Genomic DNA, 24,130 nt, shown 5'->3' with positions numbered 1-24,130 from the left:
CAAGTCCCCCAGCACCCTGTCCCGGAAACTTCAGAATGCAGGCATGAACCCTGACGGTGGATTTTCAAAGGAAGGCCGTCCGAGAGAGAAAACTCATGTTGACAGCTCAGGAGGCAATGTGAGGCTGCACCTCCCCAGGTTGTCTCCCAGGACAGCTGCTGAGATCCCCTGAGGGCTCAAGAGCCAAGGCACCCAGTCCTTCACCCCTGGACACCTTCCTTAGCAACCTGCACCTCACTCCCGTCTCCTGCTCCAGGTCCCTAGGCCACCCATGGCCACTCCCGCCCCGTTTTCTGGCTCAGGTACTCTGTCTCTTCTGATCGCACACAGCCTGGGGAACCCTGGTGACATAGTGGGGCTGCTAACCACAACGCCAGCAGATCCACACACCAGTTTCTCCACTGGAGAAAGAGGAGGCTTTCTTCCCGTAAAGATTCACAGTGTTGGAAACCCAGGCAGCTCTATGAGTTGCTATGGGCTGGACTTAGCTCTGTGGCAGTGAGTTTCATTTGACGTCATGTCTCTCTCTCTCTCTCTCTCTCTCTCTCTCTCTCTCTCTCTCTCTCTCTCTCTCTCTCTGTGTGCATGACCATTTTGTTTGCTTATTGGTTGCCTCCCTTCTGGGATACAATCTCAGTGAGCTCAGGTTTGGTATCAATAACCCCTGTGTCCAGTGCAAGACCATAGGTTCACATCCTGGCGATACACGAACATCTGCAAAGATAAACTTCAGTCAAGGATGCAAAATCATTCTGCCACCCAGGGAAAGGGATAGAGGAGCCCTGGTGGTGTCGTGGGTGATGCTTTGGCAGCTCACCGAGAGGTCAGGGGTTCAAAACCACCATGCACCCCAAAGGAGGAAGATGAAGTTTTCATCTAACTGTCCCACAGAGTCCCTGTGAGTCAGAACCGACTCCAAGGTAGGAAGTGGGTGAGTGGGAGGTGGAAAGGAGGCATGTGCTCCACTGTGAGGTAGGAGTCAGGTGCCTTAGAAGAAAGGCCTGGCTAGTCCCTTGAGAAAAATCAGCCACCGGAAACTCCATGGAGGAGAGTCTCATACACATGGGGCCACCGTGAGCCGGCTCAGCTGGACAGCAACTGTTTCGTTGTTGTTTTGCTTTTTAGGGGAGTTTACGGGGTCGAGGCAGACGATGGCTTGCATAGTGGCTGCCGCAAGGCCCTGTCGTTAGTGTCCGGTTGTAATTAAGGTATCTTGCAATTCAGTCCTTGGCGCACCTCCTCACCACAATCAGCTCTAGAACACCGGCTTCATTCTTGGACTCGCCGTTATTAGCTCTCCGATTCCCCTCAGCTCCCTTGTCCTGCCCTCAAGGAACCGTTGATCCAGAGCCTGTCTCTAGATTTGCGTATCCTGGATTTCAGATGCAGAAAAGCATTCTGAACAACCAACAACCACAGCAGAGTAAAAGAGACAAGCGCCTCAATCGAAAAGAAAGCGGAAAAATATTAACAACAGGAACACATTTACATAGACCATCAGGGAGGTCAAATGATAGCATGTTGAATTTTAACCTAACTGCATCTGCAGAAATCCACTTTCCGGTGTTCTAGAGCTGATTGTGGTGATGAGGCCCAATTTGGGTGGTGTCCACTCACTCAGCAAAAGAATGAGAATGATTAGCAAAAATAAAAAGTACCTCATCTATGGTGACAAAAACAAACATTTACTGATCAGTTTGTTTTATTGATCTTTTTTTTCAAAAATCTGTGGCTGAAAAGCTCTAGTCTAGTATCAACAGATACACCCACAAGATCACATAAACTAGAAGGGGCCTCCAGGCTGGCTCAGGCAGCAGCAGCTAAAAGGGCTCCCCAGGCCCAGAACAACTTCGGGGAGAGGAGCCGGAACTCCACGGTAACGCAGCTTCCCCATCTCAAAAGTCGTTCGCCTTTGACCGCTCGTGGACCTTAACACTGTTCTATCTCTCTCTTCTCGAGGAAACTGTTTGAATTTCTCTTCTCTGAAAGGTTTGTACAGTTCGGGGCTTTCATAGGAAAAGGAAAGAGTTGATCTGTTAAGATTGTTTTTAAAAAGAAAGCATTAAAACAAAATGAAAGACCTCCTGAGAAGAAGCACTACGTCAAGAGTAGCCCAGGGAGCCCCGCTCGCACTGAGCCCCGCTCGCACTGAGCCCCGCTCGCACTGAGCCCCGCTCGCACTGAGCCCCGCTCGCACTGAGCCCCGCTCGCACTGAGAGTGGGGCTTGCGTCTGGCGGCGGGTGTGGAGGGAAGCAGGTTCCCACATCAGGGTCAGGCTGTGTGGTCTCAGGGCCCTGCCTCAGGCTCCAAAAAAAACGAACCCCAAATCTGGACACTGACTTTCTGTATTGGGACGTTTCCCATGAATGTACTTCGAGTTGTGAGCCCAGCTTGAGGACTGCACTAAGATTTTTTTAAATGACCCTCTTGCCCTGGAAATTTCCCTCAGTTGCAGGTCAGTGGGAAGGCTCTAAATATCTCCCAGTGTCTCCCTCCTAACCCACCCACCGCCAGAAAAGAAGAGCCCTGCTCCTATGGACACCTGAGACTGAATCGTGATGGGGCAAACCATCTGCTGTTGTGTGGATTCGGCCTCGGCGGATCGCACCTTGTGAGATTCCAAGATGGTGACTGTTCACTGGAGTAGAAAACCCTGTCTCCCGAGGAGCGCTTCGTGCTTCCAAATTGCTGACCTTCCATTGAGCAGCCCAGCACGTTGCCTAGGGCTCCTTTGAGAGCAGGGGGCCCCACACTTTTTAAACAGGGGCCAGTTCACTGCCCCCCAGACCCATTGGAGGGCCGGACTATAGTTTTTAAAAAAACTATGAACAAATTCCTATGCACACTGCACATATCTTATTTTGAAGTAAAAGAACAAAAGGGGGGAAACACCTGGCGGGCCAGATAAATGTCCTCGGCCAGCCGCATGTGGCCCGTGGGCCGTAGTTTGAGGACCCTGGTTTAGAGGAAGATAGCCTCACTTTTCTCCTACAAAGCAGTTGGTGGATTTGAACCACCAACCTTCAAACTCACAGAGACTGTATATAAGGTGTCCACTGCATTAAATCTTTTTTGTTTGTTTCTGCAAACAAGTTTTATTTAAATAAGTTTAAATACATCACATCACATGAAAACTGAAGGGGGGGGGGACCAGTTGTTACTTCACGTGGCATCGGGCAGCTGTGGCAATGAAGCTGCAAGCGCTCTAGCTGGCTACATCCGTTTGCAATGTGTTCCCTTGTCAAAAGTTTAATGCCGATCGAAGATTGGCCTCACATTCTAGCGATCTTTGGACACCCCCTTGCTAGGATATGTCTGGTCAAAAGAACCAAGACCTTGGTGGCAAAGCCAGAAGCCCTATCACCTTACCGGAGGGAAGGGGCTGATCTCCGAAGGCCCACCCCCTTGTCTGGTTGGCCGCCACACCAGGGGATCTTTCTCTTGCTACCAAAGTGTCCCGTGAGTGGTACAGCTGCCTCATCCCTTCCTCCCCCCCACTGGGGCCGGCTGTCCAGGTGGTGGATGCCATTTCCTGAGGGCGGGGGAGTTTCTGGCCAGACATAGCCATCTGAGAACTCGGGGCTCTGCGCTTGGCTGCAACATGCTATTGTTTTGTTTCAGACTGGGCACTGCCAGGCGCCTACTGCTTGACCTGTTTCAATGAGGGACTTCAAGACTAGACAGCATGGCTCTTTTCAGTTTATTGCATGACAGAGTTACTCTAGTCCAAGTTAAAAGTGGACCCCAAATGGTTACATCATACAAGCTGTGAGGTTTTAAACTTGTGACAAGGGACAGAGGGAATTTTTCTACTCATTACAAGGAAATCCTCACTTAAGCTTCCGTGAGCCACAAGCACTTAAAACCCACGAACCTTCAGCTGGTCGTCCTTAGCCAGTCCAATCTCTACAAGGAACTGGCATATGTTCTTGCGCTGGTCCCCCTGGAGCGGAATCACTTCTCCGTATTCTGGATACTCAATCACAGTACCATTGCAGGCAAACTTCTTCTTAAAGCCTTCACCAGCTTCTTTTTGTCGTGGTCATCAGCGATCCCTTGGACAGTGGCCAGGGTCTTCCTGCCGTTGTGCAGTTGAATTCTTATCTGGATATAATCCTCTGTCCCCGCAGGCAGCAGGTCATCACCCTTACTTGCATCAGCAAAGGGGTCGAAAGAGTGGAGGTTCTGGATAGCGGACATACGATTCGATTCCTTTTCCTTGGTGGAAACGGCCTGCGGAAGGTGGCGGCTGGAGAAGGCGGGCAGGGGGGACGGAGTGTCAGGAAGCGAGGGGGCGGCTCAGTGACTGGGTGGCATTAAATCTTTATGGAGCTGACAGCCTCATTATTCTCCCATGGAGTGGCTGGTGGGTTTGAACTGCCGACTTTACAGTTAGCAGTTCAACCCTTAATCCATTGTGCCCTTCTCATTAATAGTTGTTTTTTAAAAAGATATATGTATTACAAGAAATGGAACAGCTTCTAAATAAAGCTGATTTGATGAGAGGAGAACTGGGAAGAATTTGGGAAGCTGACCTTGAACAGAAAAGACAAACAGTTTCACTTTGAAATTTCCCTTCCAGACAAATATTCTAAAATGAACCGCAGCCGGCAGTGTTTACCGAGACCTGGATCGCTAACCGCATTTCAGAATCACTGTTCTTGGCTACAGCTTTAAAAAACACAGAGGCTACGCCATTGGGGAAAACCGAATGCGGTTTTCGGGTGATGGGCTCTGGGCCGAGGCCCCTCGAACATGACCACTTCCGTTCCCAACAAATTCCTCAGATGTCCCTCTGCTGCAGGAAAGTGCCGACCCCCCCCCCCAGCACCCACATGGGCCTTCGCTTTGCCTTCTACCCACCCTGGAAAATGCTGAGCGTGATGGCATCCATACTCTCTTTAAAACCGATTTCCCGGCTGGAGGAAACTTGGCCAGAGTCATGAAAAACAAACAAACAAACAAACAAACCCGTTGCCGTTGAGTCTGTTTCAGATCCTAAGCAAGCCGTGAAAGTTAGAAAGCAAACCGCTTACGGTGGGGTAGATGCCAGGGCAAGGCTCCTTCGCAATCGACTGGAAATCTGCCAATGAAACCCTGGGCAGCGTGGTGCTGCTCCGGTCGCTACAGTCAGAAGGGTCTCCACGACACCTCATGTTGGCTGACTGCTGGGCACTGCCCAGTGTCATTGCTCCAACTCTGTCCCCCAGACTTTTCCATGGTGCTGCGGTTCTCCACGCTGTGCATGGGAGGGAGCTTCGAACCTCAAAGGTTGGGTTTGAATTCTGGTCTCTAATCCAGAGGAACACCTAAGCCACTGTCATCAAGAGGCCAACTCAGCGACCCTAGAGGATCGGGTAGAACGGTCTGTGTCAGTTTCCGAGACTGTAACTCTTTATAGGAGCAGAAAGCCCGGTCTTTCTCCCGCGCAGAGGCTGGTGATTTTGAACTATGGACTTTATGGTTAGCAACTCAACCACTAACCACTTCACTGCCAGGGAGCTCTGGGGGTTATGCGATGGGCTGCTAACCATAAGGTCCACGGTTCAAAGCCACCAGCTGCTCCATGGAAGAAAGAGGAGGCTTTCTACTCCAGAACTGGCTGATGAATGACGAGGAAAGGGGAAAAATGACCAGTGAGAAGCCCACCGTGCTGCTGCAGAGCTGATTCCAGCTCACAGCGACCCGGAGGGCAGAGCAGAGCCGTGCCACCGCCAGTTTGCAAGGCTGCGCATGGTTACGGAGGCAGACTGCCCACCTTCCCCCCTGGAGCTGCGGGAAGGTTGAATCCTTTTGGTTGACAGCCAGGTCCTTAACAGCTGCGCCACCAGGGCTCCTTCAGAGTGACCACATTGGGGGTTAAGTGAAAAGAAACATGACAATAGTGAAAAACCAAGAGAGTTTCTGAGGGGGTTGTGAACCTTCCAAGGGGGAAGACTCGCAACTAGTTCAGCTGGGGAGCAGGGCAGGGGGCTGGGAAAGGTGGCCTCACAGAGCCCTGCCCAGTGATAGCCCGTGTGTGTGTGTGTGTGTGTGTGTGTGTGTGTGTGTGTGTGTGTGAGAGAGAGAGAGAGAGAGAGAGAGAGAGAGAGAGAGAGAGAGAGAGAGAGAGAGAGAGAGAGAGAGAGAGAGAGAGACGGAGAGGACAGGGTGGGGTGTTAGGGGTCTGGGGAGCACCAGGTCCACCTCCTGCAGAGCTCTGTTTTAGGGAGTGAGTAGGCGGGGAGCTGAGCTGTCTGCCCGGGGACCCCAGGCTGACTTAGTTCCCTGGAGGAATAGATCAGCTCAATAATGTGTGCTCTACCTGCTCTGGGCGCTCGCTCCTGGAGACCCCTCCTCCCTTCGCCTCCCCTCCTCACCAGGCAGTGCTCTCCTCCGACCTTTGCTTCCAGCACTCGCTCTTCTCTGCCCCTCCCACTCCCCCACGCTGACAGACTGTATCAGCGAATCCCTCAACAGTGTCACTTCCATTTTTTGTTTTATTTATTGCATGACTTATTTTTAGCCTGAATCAACTGCCTCCTAAAAATGGAGTTCTTGATGAGACAGGGGTGGGCAGAACTATGTAAGTTATCTAGGGCTTGGCCTCCCAGCCTCCCTCGCCTGGCTCTTTTTCTGCACACGCATGTGTGTGAGAGCCGCTGGTCTCTTAGTCCTGAGCCGACAGATGATCACAGACCCAGCTAGGTGACGAGTCCGCCAGGGCAAAAGGCAGGAGCAAAGGCAGCCTCGCTCTGTCCCCGCAGGGCTCCGCAAGACTTCTCCAGCCGTCTTCCGGCCCCGGTCCCAGGGAAGAAGCCCGAAACTTGTCCAAGATGAAGAGAATGCACCTGTTTCTCCTGGGGGTCTACGTGCTGTCCTCCTGCAGCGCAGAGGAGGGGCTGAACTTCCCCACATACGATGGCAAGGACCGAGTGGTCAGCCTCACGGAGAAGAACTTCAAGCAGATTCTGAAGAAACATGACTTGCTGTGTATCTACTACCACGAGCCCGTGCCTGCAGACAAGGTGGCGCAGAAACAGTTCCAACTGAAGGAAATTGTCCTTGAGGTAAGCAGGGCCACGCTTCCTACATTGTCCAGGGCAGCTTGGGGGCCAGCGCCGGGTCTGGCACCCCGAGGGCAGAGGGACTCATGCTGAAGGCTGTCTGCATTTCAGCCTCACGTAATGCATCTCAAGATAGTCCGATCTCAAAGCTGGGATGTACACACAATGCAGGGCGGGCCCAGGCTCTTAAAATGGAGACGATGGGACTTTGTACGATGCCTGGGTCACATGTAAAGTCTTTCACGCTACTGCCTCGATCATCCGGTCCCTTGTTTTTCTATGACAACTCTTGTTAAGCCTGGTGGCCGAAATAACCTCAGGGAGTCTTTGTGGATTTCACCCCGGTACTGTTCCCCGACTCCTGGTCTCTTCCAGTGCCCCACGATCCTGCAGAAAGGGAGGTCATCTGACCCGGCAGCTCCGCACAGGTTAGGCGGGGAGTCTCGTGCATTGATGTTCCCCTCGGGTGAGCTAGTTTCGATCAGCCTTGTGCAGCGCACGTGTGAAGAGCTTTACTGTACCTTCATGAAATAGGCCTTGTTCCCCCTCCCCTCTCTCTCTCAGAACATTTTTAGTGAGGGTTCGGAGGAGCTGCTGAAGTCAGTTCTTATTTTATCTGCATGGCGTGCTCTGTTTCTAAACTGGCAGTGAGGCCGGCTCTCTAATCCCGGGTGCCCGTGCCCAGGCCCGGCTCCTCCTGGACAGTTTAAGATCACTTACACTTCTGAGTGTCCAAAGGGGCCAGGAATTCCTCAGCCGGCCCCAGAGTCAGCCCAGCCCAGCGCCCGTCTGGGCAAGACCCCCAGCACTTTGGTGACCAGCTCAGCCAGCGGACCCAGGTTAATCAGTCCCTGGATCGCCAGAGTTACCATATAACGCCCATGTGGAGTGGAATTCTCACGGGGAAAACAGACTACTAAATCCAGAAAAAGTATTCCGAATGCCGGCAAAAGAACTTGGATGATTTTGAAAAGCACTTCAGAACCCTGGTTCTGACCATCATGCACACATCTCCGTTTACAGGATTTGCGCATGGAGGGTGCGCCCTAAGGGGAGTTCTCGGTGACAGTGCTCCTTGCTGACAATGTCTCCACTTCGTATCCATATCCAGCACCGTGCTGTGCCTGTTTCCAGGTCCACGTACTTTCTCCTCAGCTTCTGGTCGGGTGGGGCGGGGGGAAAGGTGAGGTGGTGGGCAGAGGAAAGCTCAGTTCCCTCTGTGGGCTGCAAATCAGAGAGGGACAGCGATTAGGGCTTTGTACCGCATGTGTAAGTGGAAAACCTCTGGCTGGGGAAACACAGCACAGTCAACAGAGCTGCTGAGACCGTGGATTCATCATCGTGCTTATCTCACCCTGCAGTGCAGTTACTGAGAGTGTTTATAGCTGCGTATGCACTTGACCTGTACAAGCTTCATATGTATAAAGTTATGTGTTATGTAATATAGTGTGCCAACATATCATCCATGACATACAAAGTAGACAAATACTTCTGTCTTCCACAAACATATGTCTTGGAGGCATCAGGACAGTTTCTCCCTGCGTAGTTCCCCTTGAACCCCCAAACACTGCCTTCAGGGAGCCAGAGCAGTGCCCTCCCAGCTCTGTGCTCTTGGCAATGAACACACGTGAACATACGTCGCTGTGACTTGGCTGTGGTTGATGGTCCGAGCTCGGCAGCTGCTCTGCGGGACAGCCCTGAGGTCGTCTGCCCCGTGAAGAGTGATGGTCTCAGAGACCCTACCCAGGGGCTATGGGTCCGGACCCTGTGCTGCTTCCAGAATCAGATGAGCCAAGGTGCAGAGATAGCTGGTCGAGCCTGTCCAAGAGGCCTACCGACGCCGACATTAAATGGCACCGCTTCGCCCTGAAGCTCTGCTCATGAAAACGTCCACATTCCGGAGGAGCCTGCGCCCATTAGTGAGGGTGTGTGGTGTGGGCTGGTTTACCAAGTAGGCACGGGCTGTCTCTCCTGGCAGGAACAGCACTGGTAGCCCATGGCTGGAAAGGGGGAGCGGGTGTGAGCCGCAACATTTTCTACTTGGCCAAAGCAAGTGTTTTTGTCCTCTGGCTCCCTGGGGCTCCAAATCCTGAGCTAAACACAGTGGGCTGTGTACCTGATGCAGGTGGGAAGGCGAAGAGGCAATTAATGGAAGGACACATTTACCCAGCTCTGCGGCGGAAGGCAGGGCACCTTACTCTTCTGGGAGTTTACGACAGTGCTTTTCTGGGCTCATAATCCATGATGACCCAGTGCCCATGAGCGCACGCACACACACACACACGCACGCACGCACACACACACACACACACACACAGAACTGAAACAAGAGTTTCATGAGGGCAATACTTATCTATAGGACCTATAGAACATCTCATTGTCGTTATTCTTTTCTGTTGCCATTTATCCTGTTCTTGTCTATGTTTCACCTACACAACACGAGAAGCAGTCCCCAGCTCATTAAACAGGTGCCCCTCTTTCATGATGAGAGGCTGCCCTCAGTGAAAAGCCCGGCCCGAGGCAGCCGGCGTCCATTCCTCAGCACGCAGGCCTATCCCTGCCTGATCCAATTTCCCAGGCCCCGAAACATGGGCGAAGGGGGACAGCCAACAGTGTACCATATGAAGACAATAATACTTTAAGAGCTCATGAGGGTGGGGGGGGGGGAGGGAGGGAAACAAGAGGAGCTGATACCAAGGGCCCAAGGAGAAAGAAAATGTTTTGAAAAGGATGATGGCAACTTATATACAAATGTGCTTGATGCAACGGATGTATGGATTGTTATAAGAGCTGTAAGCCCCGATGGAATGATTTATTTACTATTTTTTTCCAGGCATGAACTATAGGCAGCCATGTATATTTTCTGTACTTTGAAGGATACCAAGGAGCCTTGGTGGGGTAGTGGGCAATGCACTGAGCAGGTCTGTGGTTCAAACCCACCAACCACTCTTTGTTGGGAGAAAGATGAGACTTTCTACTCCAGTAAAGATTTACAGTCTCGGAAACCCACGGGGTCCATTCTACTCTGTCCTATAGGGTCTCTATGAGTCGTGAACAACTCAATGGCAGTGAGGGTGGGGGCGTAGGTTAAGAGATATCAATGAGAAAACTCAGAAAATGCCCCACCCTCAGGAATCCAGTCTCATTAGCCACCTCCCAGTCATGCACTGGCTCTATGGTGGGCCTGGGGGTCGACGAGGTGTGGACACAGGGAAAGGAGTGCTCCCGGGGCTTCGTGCCTAATATGGAAGAAGCTACACAAACACAAAGCTACAGTGCAACGGGGTCACTGTAACAGTAGAGCTATTTATATGGTTCTCTGAGTGCAGAGGGCAGGCGATGAGCTGACTCTGGGAGCCATGTGGAAGAGCCGCGCTGTGAATAGGTGGGAATTTTCCAGGCAAATAAGCAAGGCGGAGGGGATGGACCCGCGAGAGCCAAGTTCTGATCCACCGGTCATCGTCCAATCAGCTGTGACTCAGGCATGTCAGAGTGGAATGATGCTCCTTCAGACTCTCGGGGGCTGGTGTTTCAGAAGCAGATCGCCAGGCCTTTCTTCTGAGGTACCGCTGGTTGGACTTGACCCTCCAGCCTTTCAGTTAGCAGCCAAAATAGTAACCATTTGCATTATCTAGGTTTCCAACATTCTCAGAGCTCTTAAATATTTTTTCTACCCACTCATGTCTTCTTTGGGAGCCCAAGTGGCATCGTGGGTTATGTGTTGGGCTGTTCCCTGCCAGGTCAGTTGTTGGAAATCACCAAATGCCCCAAGGCAGGAAGACCGGGCTTTCTGTTCCCGTCAGACTTTACCATCTGGGAAACTCACAAGACAACTCTCCTCCGTCCTTCTTGGTTGTGAGTCAGAATCATTTGATGGCAGTGATTGTCTAAAGCTTTCTTCAAAGGGGGCCACGAGGGCTTCATTCCTATAGATTTTGACCCTACAGAGACAAATGCCTCCGGGAAAGAGCGTACTTTAAGATGTTATCATACTCCATATGACCACGTTTCAGTTCTCTCCTGAGAATAGGGTTTGATAAGGGAAAGGAGAGAAGGGAGAGGATGTAAAGACACTAAAAGCTTAATCAGAAAAAATGCAAGTAAGATGACTGCGAGAAGCACCATCCTCAAACTCTGCTTCCCAGTTTGGCCTCAGCGTAACTCTGGAGGGCCCTGGAGTCAGCGCACGGTGTACAGCTCTTGATGTTGTTGTTGTTAGGAGCCATCGCGTTGGCTCGACTCACAGCGACACTCACAGTGTATGACAGAACGCTGCCTGAGCCTGCACCATCCTCACAATGGTTGTTATGTCTTAGCCCATTGTTGCAGCCACTGTGTCAATCCATCTCATTGAAGGTCTTCCTCTTTTTCACCGACTGTACCACACATGGGCTCATTTTGGTCTTGTCCTGTCAGCCAGTGGAAGCGTTCCTCCATCACATCATTAAGGTTGACTTCACATTGAGGAGGCAGCTCTTCCTCGGTCGTATTTTGAGTGCTTTCCAACCGGAGAAGCACGTCCTTGCTCTAGATCAGACGATGCTACCCCTTCTTAGTTTGCTCTTAATCTGGAAGCCTCCCTGAAACCTGTTCACCATGGTGACCTTGATAGTATTTGAAACACTGTTGGCACGGCAACAGGAAAAACCACCACAGCCCAACAAACTGATCGAGCAGTGAAGAATCTATAGCTCTCTATAGATATTCCGTAAATGTTTGTTCAATGAATGAAAAAAGTATGAGGTCTCAAAAGAACCTCCTAAATCCTGTAGTTTACTTTGAGCCATCATTGCGTACACGTTACCCTGTAATGGCATGGTTTACCTAAGATTATACAGCTGGTAAGGGCATTTTGGATCCTCAAAATAGTGATGCTAATTTAGAAATGTTAGAAAATGGGGAAAATAATAAAGAAATTAACCACTGAGAATTAGCATGGCTAAGGTATCGCAGATTTCTTCCAGTGCCTTTATCCTGGGTGTAAACATACATTTTCCCATTGGAATTATGACATTTATACAGTTTTTGTTTCTTAGTCTTAAAAAGTTTCCATTGCATTGTGAATGTTTCTGTGTCATTAAGTAATTTTATGTGGTTTCTTTTCTTTCTCCAAATGATTTCAATACCAGCATAGTATTCTATATAAAATACATATTCTTAAAATAATTTTCCTATTTTTAGAGACTGGTAGAAATTTCAGGGTTTTTTAACTCTTTGTCTATTAAGGTATTTGTGTGTGTGTGTGTTTAATTTTACTAAATCATTTTATTGGGGACTCTTACAGCTCTTATAACAATCCATATATCCATTGTGTCAAGCACATTTATACATATGTTGGCATCATACTTTTCAAAATATTTTCTTTCTACTTGAACCCTTGTATCAGTTCCTCATTTTTTCCCTCCCACCCTCATGAACCCTTGATAAATTATTACTATTTTCATATCTTACACTGTCAGATGTCTCCCTTCACTCAGGTTTCTAATGTGCATAACCCTGTGAGGGGGCTGTTATACGTCAATCATTGAGATCAGTTTCTCCTTTCTCCCCCCACCGTCCCCTACTCTCATGGTATTGCTGCTCCCGTTATTGTTCCTGAGGGGTTTATCTGTCCTGGATTCCATGTGTTGAGAGCTTTTATCTGTACCAGTGCTTGCTCTGGTCTAGCTGGATTTGTTAGGTAGAACTGGGTTCATGATAGTGGTGGGGAGTAAGCATTAAAGAACCAGAGGAACATTGTGTGTTTCATCAGTTTTCATATGTTTTAATGTTTTCCCATGTTTTAATTTCTTTGATTACTAGATTGTTTTGTTTTTCCATAAAATTACTTGCCAATTTCTTTCTTTCTTTCTTTCTTTTAGTGGAGTGAGTGAGTGAGTGAGTGTAATGAGTGAGTGGAGTGAGTGAGTGAGTCTCCATTTATTTTCTTTCATGAATTATTTTTCTGTACTTTCCCCTTCCAATTTTTCTGTTGGGATGGGATGGGGGGTCAGCACAAATTATAAGAAGAGTTAAAATTTCACACGCTGTATCCCTCAGCATCAACCAAGATAGCAAACGTAATCGCACCACAGTGGCTAAATTCTATTAGCATCGCAGGACTCCGAGACACAAGAAGAATATATTGGTGACGAATTCTATTTCTTTGATTCTGCTCACATCCTGCTCTATGAATATAGCCAGAGAAAGTCCTCCAAATTCACCAATCTTCTCTCTGGTTGGAGTGCTTGAGAGCCGGTATGCTCCGACACGAGCTCCCAAATTAGACAGGTTTGGATTCCGTTCCCTAGTGAACCACTCTCCGCATCTAGTTCCCTTGAATCAAGTGGAGGCCGCGGACACAGTGTTGTCAAGATTAAATGAGGCGACATCACAAGAGCACACCTCCTGGCACTAAGAGAGTTCTTGACTGATGCTGCCGACTTTGCAAGCCCACACCCTCCGTCTCGGTCAGGACTACAGACACCACCCAGCAGCCAACCCCACGGCTTCACAGGCCACGTTCCACAGCTCAGAGACTGGGCATAAGGACGTCATGCTGCTTCCCCAGCACCAGCTGAGCCCCAGGGTCAGTCACAGCTTCATGATGGCCCCCATGGTTAGTGCTCCCTCTGGTCTCCCAGGCTGTGCTCAGTCTGTGTCTGGACATTCCACAGCTTGTCGATAGCAATTGTTAGATGATGCCCCTTTCACATGTTAAGTCAAAGCCCACACGCTTCGCTTGCTTCCGACTCCGTTCAACTTCTCCTTTCTTCTCCTGGACCCATGTGTTGGATTTTTCGGTCTAGATTATTTTAGATCTTAAGGGCACGCTTTGGTGGGTTGTGGATTTTTGATTGTGAATTGAGTGAACTTTTTATAGAGCAGATCTTCGGTTTTACATTCAACAATTCACACACATTTCATTTCATCCAGTCTTTGTAACCCTCACTGAAATCAAGTTCATACTGGGCAACGATGACTAATTACTGATGGATCAGAATAACTTGGAAGGACCGAATTGGTGCTATTGGTATTAAAGTGCAGTAGGAAGGTATCTAGGAGCCAGAAGGAGCCTGGGTTGGTCCTGCATGGGTTGGATGGCATGGCCATGACCAGTTCCCGAGCTCTCTAGAAATGGGGCCACGCTTCTCTCTAACACCTAAGCCAGGGATGGGGAACCATCTACTCCTTGCACATACCACTCCCCCACCCCCATACACATGGGTCTCATCCCTGGCTCCAAAACCCACATCCTTCCCTCTACAGCAGGCCACCCCTGGGCACCAGCATTCTAGCCTGAAAGAGAAGGCAGGGAAAGGACTAACCTGGTCACACTCCGCTCCACACACAGAGACACGATTTCACGGCAGCTCAGCCGTCTCTGGAAGGAAAGAGGACAGGAGACCCACACTGGCCTTCAAGCTCCATTTCAGGATCTCTGGACCCAGACATCACATTTCATACTCAAAGTGAATGCTGATACGTGGGCATGCATTTGGGGGTACAGATTATGAGGGATGGAGAAACTAAATAGACCAGTCTGCTACCAATACAGCTTTTTATTTTTAATTAAGGAAGATGTACCCAGGACATGTTAGTGAGTTTTATAACGTGAAAACCAGCATTGTGAATCCTTTAATAGAAAGAGCCATTCATCAAAACTTTGTGGCAGTTAGCAAACTCTCAGCTTCGCTTAGCATGAAGAATGGGAAGAATCGGTGGATGGATGGATGGATGGATGGATGGATGGATGGATGGATGGATGGATGGTGAATGCACAACTTATGACATACTGGGAATGACAAGAATTGGCTCATTTGACATGAGGGAAGTCCCTTGGACTGGCAAGCCATTTGGGGCTGAGGCACACAATAGTCACGTCCTCCCTGGTAGCTGCCCACCAGACTGACCTGCAGCTGCTGTTGTTCTTCACTTGGCAACAGTTAGGGTTCAAGGTCTGAGGCCACTCTCAAAGTCTCCCCAAAGCTGTGGGGGAAACTCTACTGTCATTCTTCCACAACCTGCTCCAGGGCCCTTTCCTAAACCCTCTCAGATAGATGATGACAGGATCACCATTGGAAAATGTCCCCCACCCTGCACCCCCACTCCTTCGCAGACACATGTGCCACTGTGACCAGTTTTCCAGTGGGACAAACCCCGAGATCTTTCAGCAGGGTTGATCACTCTACTCCTGGGGGATGCTCCCTCGTCTGTGACAAAATCAGAAAGGAGAAGGTCTATGGGTTCTGCCTCAGCTCTCAGTCAATGTCTCACAGTCCTAGCTGTCCATCGGTCACTGCTCCTGGAGTTCTGAGCCCCTTTCTGTGCTCCTGGCTTGGTCTCAGAGTTGATCTGTGTATCTCTTTGGGCATAGTGACTGCAGCCTGGCCAGAGTCTATAATCCACCCAGCATTGCCAGCCCACTTCAAGGTCACAGACTTGACCTTGCCACATCAGACACAAGTGAAGTTGTGGTTCTTGGGAAAAGCAGAGGACAGGAAGTCAGAGCTCCTGAACTGGGGGCGTTTCTTTTCAACATACTCTGCATTCGGTCCCCGGGGAAATCACGGAGATTCAGCTTGTTTTACTCATCTGCAAAATCAACTGCCTCAACGAATTGAGAGAACTTCAGGAAAGGGCGTGAAGGTGCTGAGCCAGTATCGAGTTTAAGGACAATTAGCTTTTGAATGCTCAAAATGCCTACTCAGTAACCAGGGCAACGGTGTCACCTGGGGACTTGTTGGAAATGCAGAATCTCAGGCCTCACCCTAGCATCAGGGCCTACATTGACTTAATGAGGGCCGTGGGTTTCTAACAGGTGCACAAAAGTTGAAGAGGCCTGGTGCCAATGCCTAAGCTTGTGCACAGATGCCCAGAGTCCTGTTGCCCGTTTGATCCTTGCTCTGTGGAATCTCCTGAATGGCTCTGGTCTTGTCAGCAGGTCTCCGGTTTGAAGGGGCTGCAGGGCTTCCAGTCTGCTATGGGGGCTCAGCCGTCCTCCCAGGAGTCTTCCCCCTGAAGCCTGCTCCCACAGGGCGTGAAGGAGCCTGTGGCATTCTGGGAAGAGCATGAACTGGGTCCTTGGGAAGCCTTCCCCAACTTGAGAGATTTCCTGCAGAGAGCCCACACTCCTAAGGCCAGAGCAGAAGGCGTCCTTCTCTGTACCATTAGGTCCAGCTTATCCCCAGCTGCCCGGAGTCGATTCTGACATGTGACAACAGCATGGGTGCAAAGGAGAACTGTGACCAGGGGTATGCCCATGGCTGCTTCTTCAGGGGTCACTTACTAGGCCGTTCTCCCAAGTTTGAGTCTGGACGGACTCAAACTGCCAAGCTGCAGTAGGCGGCCAAGCACATGAACCGTGAGTTATACCCTGGGCTGCTAACTTCATGGTGAGCAGTTTGAAACCAACCACCGCTTCTTGGGCGAAAGAAGAGGCTTTGTACTCCCACAGGGATTTATAGTCTCGGAAACCCCCAGAGGCAAGCTCAGTGGCATATAGGTTACGAGTGGGTCTGCACTACACAAGGTCAGCTTTTCGAAACCACCAATGGCTCCTAGGGAGAAAGACAGGGCTTTCTACTCTGGTAAAGAGTTACAATCTTGGAAATTCACAGGGGCAGTTTGACCCTGTCCTATAGGGTCACTATGAGTCAGTACAAACTCAAGGCAGTGAGTTTGTTTGTTTGGGATAGGGTCGTTATGAGCCAAAATTGCCTTAATGGCAGTGGGAGGGCTCCACTCTTAGGTCAGAGTCAAGGATTCATCTTCAGAAAGAGAGGGAGATGTGGTTGGGCCACACTCACCCATCCCCCCCCAAAAGAGGCACATCTGAGAACTCCAAAGGGACACGAATGTGGGACACTAAGATGTTACTGGGTGTAGCAGAAAGTGGTGGAAAGGTAGGTGTCTTTGAGCAAGCTGGAGAGCGTTTCATATCGTGGAACTAAGTCTTATAAACCCCTGAGTAGAAATATTCACTGTGACATTTATTCACCGAGTGTTCAATCACTGCTCACTTACAAAGATTCAGATGGCATGCCCCCTGCTATTGAAGGACATGTTCTTTTAGATGTGACAGGCACTCTCTTCCTTCAGGTCTGTAGGTAAATGTCACCTTTTCAAAGATGTCCTCGCTGCAGCCCCCTATCTAAATACATAAAGCACTCTCTGAACACCTCTTTGATCTCCTACCCCAATTCAGATTTCTCCCAGGCACCCATCCCGCTGCCTGGCGCTCCCCTGCGGAATGTGAATTCACAAAGGCAAGGGCGTGGCTCTCTTCATTGCACCTCTTGGTGCCTGACTCACTTAGCAATATTTGCTGAATGAATGTTGATGAACAGAAGGGGAAAGTGGAAAGAGGAAATTACATGGATCTCAAATTAAGAACTTGGCATATGCTGTGCTACTTAATTCCTAGAACATAGTCTCACATAGTCTCACACTTCAAAGAAGCAAGTCTGGAGATTTGGGTTGCAGCCCCCACCCCCGAGTCACAAAACTACAGAATGTCAAGAGCTTGAGGCAGGACTTGCACCCACAATTATTTGGTTCTAAATGCCATCTTCTTCTCCAGTCCGTCAGCAGTGGAAGGATCGTTCCCATTTGTAAATGGTGCCGACTGATAAAGGGACAAGTGTCTTTATTCTGGATGTTCACTCGCTCTTAAGTGAAACTTACTTGTACAGCCAGACTATGTGGGGAACTGTGATGACCAGAGTGAGTGAGTAAATACACCATTCATATTTATTGGATGTTTGATTGGCAGATGGGTGAGTGGATGGAGAAAGGAGAAGGCCAGGTGCTATAAATGCTGCCTGACCGAATACATAGCTCTCCTTGGTGGCTTTCAAATTTTGATGAATTATCTCATATTATTATTAAGAGCTCTGGTGACACAGTAGTATGCATTGGGCTGCTGACCACCAGGTCAGAAGTTCAAAACCACCAGTTGCTCCGAGGGAGACACATGGGACTTTCTACTCTCATACAGCGTTACAGTCTAGGAAACCCACAGGGACAGTTCTAGTCTGTCCTGAAGGGTCTGGATGAGTCAAAATCACCTCGGTGGCAGTGACCGGGCATCTCGTTATTATTGCTTTTAATACCGGGTGGTATAATAATGAGTTAGACTGACTCTCAGGTTCAGGGAGCTGTTTGTCACCCTGCCTTGTTGTTGCTGGGTGCTGTCGATGCTAATGCACAGCGACCCCCATGTGGCAGAGGGGGACTGCCCCAAAGGTTGCCCAGGCAGTACTCTATGGGAGCAGCCTGTCAGGCTTTCTCCCTCAGAGGGACTGGTGGGTTTGAACCATTATGCAGTGTGGCCCAGGGTTCCTGAGTAGCCAGAAATGCAGTTAAAGCAGAATCCTTTCTTTCTTTCTCTTTCTTTCTTTCTTTCTTTCTTTCTTTCTTTCTTTCTTTCTTTCTCTTTCTCTCTCTCTTCCTTCCTTCCTATCTATCATCTATCTATCTATCTATCTATCTATCTATCTATCTATCTATCTATCTATCTATCTAATCTATATCTTTCTTTCCCATGGCTCCCTCAGTTGAAATGAAATAGTTACATGGCCTAGAAAGAAACCCCTGGGTGCTATAAGGCTGACCCACCTTCCAAGTCTCTTTAGCACTGGCTAATGTCCCATCGGTTGCCTTTCTAACCCCCCCAGAGAGGAAGGCAAAATGAAACTGCGGGACCCCAGCAAGTGTGCGGATGGAGCGATGTGGGAACACTGAGCGGAGAATAGCACACCAACATGATTCCAGGTATCCTTTCCAACTGTTCGCTGCCCAAAGATGGCACTCTCCAAACTCCCACCTGCTTCCCTCGGAAAAATCAGATGAGGTCAGGCTTATTTTGGTTTGGCGTTGAGAACTCATCCAAGCATACAGCCAGCCATTCCTCACTCAGCTGGTGCATGCCCATACCGCCCCCATGAGTCGGTTCCTGGTAACGCCATGTGTGCCAGAAGAGAACTGCCACGGTAGGACTACATAGAAGGCTGCTTTTTTTTTTTTTGGAGGTAGATGACCAGGCCTTTCTTCCAAAGCATCTCTGAGTAGACTCAAACCACCCACCCAGTGGTTAACAGCTGGGTGCCTCCACGCTTGGCACCAACTCACAGTGACTAAACTCTGACCACACACTAGAACCGCCCCTCTCTCTTCCGCTCCTGTTCATACTGTGTGTCTATCCAAGCTTCTATTCCTAGGTCAACCAAGAGAGCAGGACGGTGGGGATGGCAGGATTTGCCTCTGCTGAGTTTAACTCTTGCAAACCTGCTAGGGTCCTTCCTGTCTCCCTCATCTTTGGCCAAGTTCAATCTCGCTGCACACAGCCTTCCCCTCTGCCCGAGGTGCCACTTGTCTGTGCTCTAGCCAATGACCTCTCCTTCTCCCATGCCCTCTCACCCGCGGTGACCATCGAGGAATGTTTTTAGTGTGAAAACTTGACCTTGGCTTTGCGCAATGGTGGTCTCCTACCATACTTATTCTTTTGTGGTTGTGTAATTTCCCGCTGCATAATGTCCTCCGAGTCCATCCATGTTCACATCCAAGAATAACCTGGATTTGTGGTCACGCTCTCATGTTGTGTGATGCTACACTGTGTGTATTTATGTTCCCCCGGCTGGGCACGTAGGCGGTTCCCATCTTTCTGCTACAGTGAACGCTGCTGCAATGGAGATGGGTGTGCACACCCTCTTTGTGTCTAGGCTCATTCTACTGCCCTGGAGTTCTAGTCTCAGAGACTCGGTGTCCTGGAGAGTATCAACTCGATGGCTGTGAGCTTGGTATTGGCTGCGCCAAGTGCAGGGATTGTGGGGTCACTGTTGTTTCTGGTCTCAGCTCTTTGAGGAAGCCCCCCCTCACTCTCCACAATGGTGGCACCCTTCTTACAGCCCTCTGGCCCTACCTGTGCTCACGCTCCAATTGCAGTTCTCCCTAGGGCCCAAGAGCCGATGGGTGAGTTTGCCATGCGCTCTTCGCTAAGGAGACGGAGCTCGGTGAAGGGAGAAGTGGGGCTCCGGTAAGAGCCTGGGCAGAGTGGGCTGCAGTGAAAGTCTTCCTTTCCTGTATTCGGAGGGCAGCAGAGGGTCTGCAAACCAGAAACCCAGACCTTTTTAGACCCTTTGAATTTTCTTTTTTTTTTTTATCACTTATCCCCCTTCCCCCTAGTGTCTTCCGTGTCCATTCTCCTTTCTATTTTTTTTAAATTAATAAATCTTTTTATTGGGGCTCATACAACTCTTTTTTAAAAATTAATTTATTTATTTATTTTAACAATTTATTGGTGCTGATACAATTCTTTTCACAGTTCATACATATACATACATCAATTGTATAAAGCACATCTGTACAGTCTTTGCCCTAATCATTTTTTTCTCTTTTCTTCTTTTACATTTTATTAGGGACTCAAACAACTCTTACCACAATCCATACATATACATACATCAATTGTAGGCTCATACAACTCTTATCACAATCCATACATATATCAACTGAGCAAAGCACCCTTATACATTCGTTGCCCTCGTCATTCTCAAAATTCGCCTTCCACTTGGGTTCCTGGAATCAGCTCGGTTTCCTATTTTCCCCCTCCCCCTCCCTCCCCACACCTCCCTTCCCCTTGGTCCCTTAATAGTTTATAAATAATTATTTTATCTTATCTTACACTGTCCGGCGTCTCCTCTCACCCACCTTCCCATCGCCCATCTCTCAGAGAGAAGGTTACACATAAATCTCCAAGATCGGTTCTCCCTTTCTACACCCCCTTCTCTCCCAGTGTTGCCACTCCCAGTGCTGGTGTTGAGGGGTTCATCCGTCCTAGATTCCCTGTGCTTCCAGATCCCTACTGCACAGCTGTACATCCTCTGGTATAACCAGGTCCGCAAGGTAAAATTGGGGTCATGATAATTGGGAGGGGAGGAAGCGTTCAAGAACTAGAGGAAGGTTTTGAGTTTCATTGTTGCTACACTGAACCCTGAATGACTCATCTCCTCCCCACTACCCCTCTGCAAGGGATGTCCAGCTGTCTACAGATGGGCATTGGGTTCCCATCACACACTCCCCCTCATTCATGGTGATGTGATCCCCCCACCCCCCCGCCTTTGTTGTTTGAGACCTGGTCTCCTCTGCCCTTCATGATCACCCATGTTGCTGTGCTGCTTCCGTGTGGGCTTGGTTGCTTCTGGGCTAGATGGCCACTTGTTTGCTTTCAAGCCTTTAAGTCCCCAGACGCTATATCTCTCAGTAGCCGGGCACCATCAGCCTTCTTCACCACACTTGCTTATGCACACCTTCATCTTCAGCGTTTATGTGAGGAAGGTGATCACACAATGATTGTTTTTGTTCCTTAGTGTCAACTACCTGGTCCATTCAACACCTTGTATTTGCTTAGGCAGTGTGCTTCTTCTCTGTGGGCTTTATTGCTTCTGAGCTAGATGGCCGCTCATTTGCCTTCAAGCCTTTAAGACCCCAGACGCTATATCTTTTTGATAGCTTGGCACCATCAGCTTTCTTCACCATGTTTGCTTATGCACATGTCTGTCTTCAGTGACATGTCGGGAAGGTGGGTATCATGGAATGACCATTTAGCTGAGCAAGGTGCTCTTGTATTGAGGAAGTGCATGCAAGGAGGCCCAATGTCCAACTGCTACCCTACTACTGAACCTATAAATATATGCACATAAGTCTATTGCCCCCATAATCATAAATATATCTACATATGTACATGTCTGTATTTAGGCTTCTCTGTATGCCCTTTGCCTCCTACTCCCTTCCTCTATTTCCTTACGCTTTCCTCCCGTCCCACTACCATGTTCAGCCTTGATTCTGGTTTCAGTAATTCCTCTCAGTTACCTTGCCCTTGGTCACTCCCTATAGACCCTTTGAATTTTCTTCTCTCAATACCCCCCTCCCAATCCTCCTCCTCCAATAAATTATCTAGGCCTCGGAGCTCCGAGCCTTCCACCCCTCCTGAAGCTGTGCCTTTTGAAGTCGGAAGAGGAGCTTTCATGAAAGTCACGATTAAAGAGCTAATCGTATGCTCAGCCATAAGATACGACCGTATGAAATACGATTTGTCTCAGAATCCCATTATCATTCATTGTTTTTCTGTACAAGCAGCAGCCCCGCTCTTCTGCACTTTGCGCTTTGCTGGCTGGCAGGGAGGATTTTTGTATGGTTATCAAGTACGTCTGAGCACACAGCTGAAATGACTTCTCCCGCCAAGGAAGCCAGCTTTCCCGCCGCCCTCCCCACCCAGCCCACCTAGTCCTGCGCCTGTTCACAGAGGCTCTCCTCTGCAAATTGGCCTTGCTGGGCCAGTCACCTGAGTAGCTGTTTCTGTTTGGACGGCCACGAAGGAAAATGGCCAGCAGGCCATCTTGCAGCGTGATGGGCTGGGCGGCCAGAGCCGCCTCTGAATGCCCGCATGCCTGTTCCAGGAGCACCCGCCTGCTGCCTGGGTGTCCCGTGCCAGGCGGGCCTCTCCTTGCCATCTGCTGCCTGCTGGGCAGACAGACAAGCCAGGCAGGCCAACAGGTTCTCCTGCCTCTACCTTACACTGCCACTCATGCAGCCACGCTGGCTCAGACCTTTTGCTCTCTGGGCCACACTCCTCCGGTGGCCACGGGGGCACCTCTGACTCGTGGCGACCTCATGTGTTCCTGAGTGTGCTCCTTAGGGATCACCGGGTCTTTCTTCCAAGGTGCCCCTTCCGTTAGCAAGTGAGCACCCAGGGACTCCGACGCGGGTCACAAACATCTGATGTATTTATAAAGGAAATGAAACCCCAGGAGTGACAGGACGGACCATGCACAGAGCTGAGCGCACAGTATCTCGTGGCAAGGAAGCGGCTCAGGCCGTGCAGTAAGAAGCACTTTGGGGTGAGTGTCGGTGCTGCCCCAGCTCAACTCGGGACCGCTCCACCCCTCGGTGTCGCCCCTGAGCAGGGGTAAACCTTCCTTTCTTCCCCCACGGGACCTTGGGAACAGGGACTGGCATGTGTTTGCTGCTCAGCAAAGGGCTGGTCTCCAGGCTGCTACATGTCTGAACGCACTTAGGGAACTTTCTCCATGAGAGTTAGGCACACACGGCTGGCAGCTGTGGCCAGTAGCAGATGATCTCAGACAAACACTGGTCTGGCTTGTCATAGAACTCAGCCGGGCAGGAGCAAGCCCTTCCTCTGTTGGCTTTTAAGAACTGCTTTGGTGACGTGTAATTCACATAGCGTGCCATCAGTGGTTTGATCCTAGTGAACAGAGCTGCGCAAGCGTCCCCACAACCAATGTTAGGACGCTTTCTTCTTTCTCACACTCATTAGGAGTCACTTCCCATGGCCCCTGGCCATAACTCGAAGAAACGGTCCATCTAGTTACTGTCTCTAAATTTACCGATCCTGGACTTCATATCCAGAAAAACATACAACTAACCCATTCTATCCCCTACCCCCCAAATCCACAAAATAAACAAACCCCAACAGCAAACAAAATAACACAGAGAAAAACCTTAATTATAATACAAATGAATACAACATACATTCAAAAGTATAATAAATGAAAAAGGGAGCCAAAGGGAGAACTAATAATAAGATGTAAATGTTAACCTTACTGCATCGGCAATAATACTCTTTCCAATGCGCTCTGTGTGATAGCAAAGTGGTTCGCCTCGCTGGTCACTGGTCAGAGGGGATGGATTCTCCGGGGCTTGATTTGTGCTGCAAATGGATACGGGGCTTTCAACGGGCATTCATAGCCTTCTGCAAATGGGTGCTTCTTCTTCGTGCACTTGGCCGACACCTCATTTGTGTGGCTGCCTGTCTGAAGACAAGCCTGTGAGACCCCAGATGCTGTTCTTTCTGATACCTGGCCACCATTTGGCGTCTTTACCACACTTTGCCACGGCATCCATCTCTTTGGTGATCTCTTCTTGAAGGCAGGTATCGAGCAGGGCCACATCAAAAGAATGAATCATTCTTTGACTGGGGCTCTGATTAAGTGCAAGCACAGAATCCATTCACAGAGGTATGGTTTCTGCAGGTCCCTACCCCACTTTCGGGCCAAGCCTATCACTTTGTCTTAGAACATTGTGCATC

General features: G+C 49.6%; 1 protein-coding gene across 2 annotated transcripts in view; it reads left to right on the top strand.

The window, feature by feature from the left end:
- The first annotated feature begins 6,607 nt into the window (after positions 1-6,607).
- Positions 6,608-24,130, top strand: part of CASQ2 (calsequestrin 2) — a 75,438-nt gene continuing 57,915 nt past the window's right edge. The window contains exon 1 of one of the 2 annotated variants that reach the window (XM_075559797.1): positions 6,608-7,050. In XM_075559797.1, coding sequence (XP_075415912.1) covers positions 6,817-7,050 — 234 coding nt within the window. In that variant the 5' untranslated portion in view covers positions 6,608-6,816. The remainder of the gene's footprint in view (positions 7,051-24,130) is intronic. The other variant, XM_075559787.1, reaches the window with a different exon arrangement.

This window comes from Tenrec ecaudatus, chromosome 1, assembly GCF_050624435.1.
Source record: "Tenrec ecaudatus isolate mTenEca1 chromosome 1, mTenEca1.hap1, whole genome shotgun sequence".
Classification (NCBI taxonomy): Eukaryota; Metazoa; Chordata; class Mammalia; order Afrosoricida; family Tenrecidae; genus Tenrec; species Tenrec ecaudatus.
This window is presented reverse-complemented; position numbering and strand designations above follow the sequence as displayed.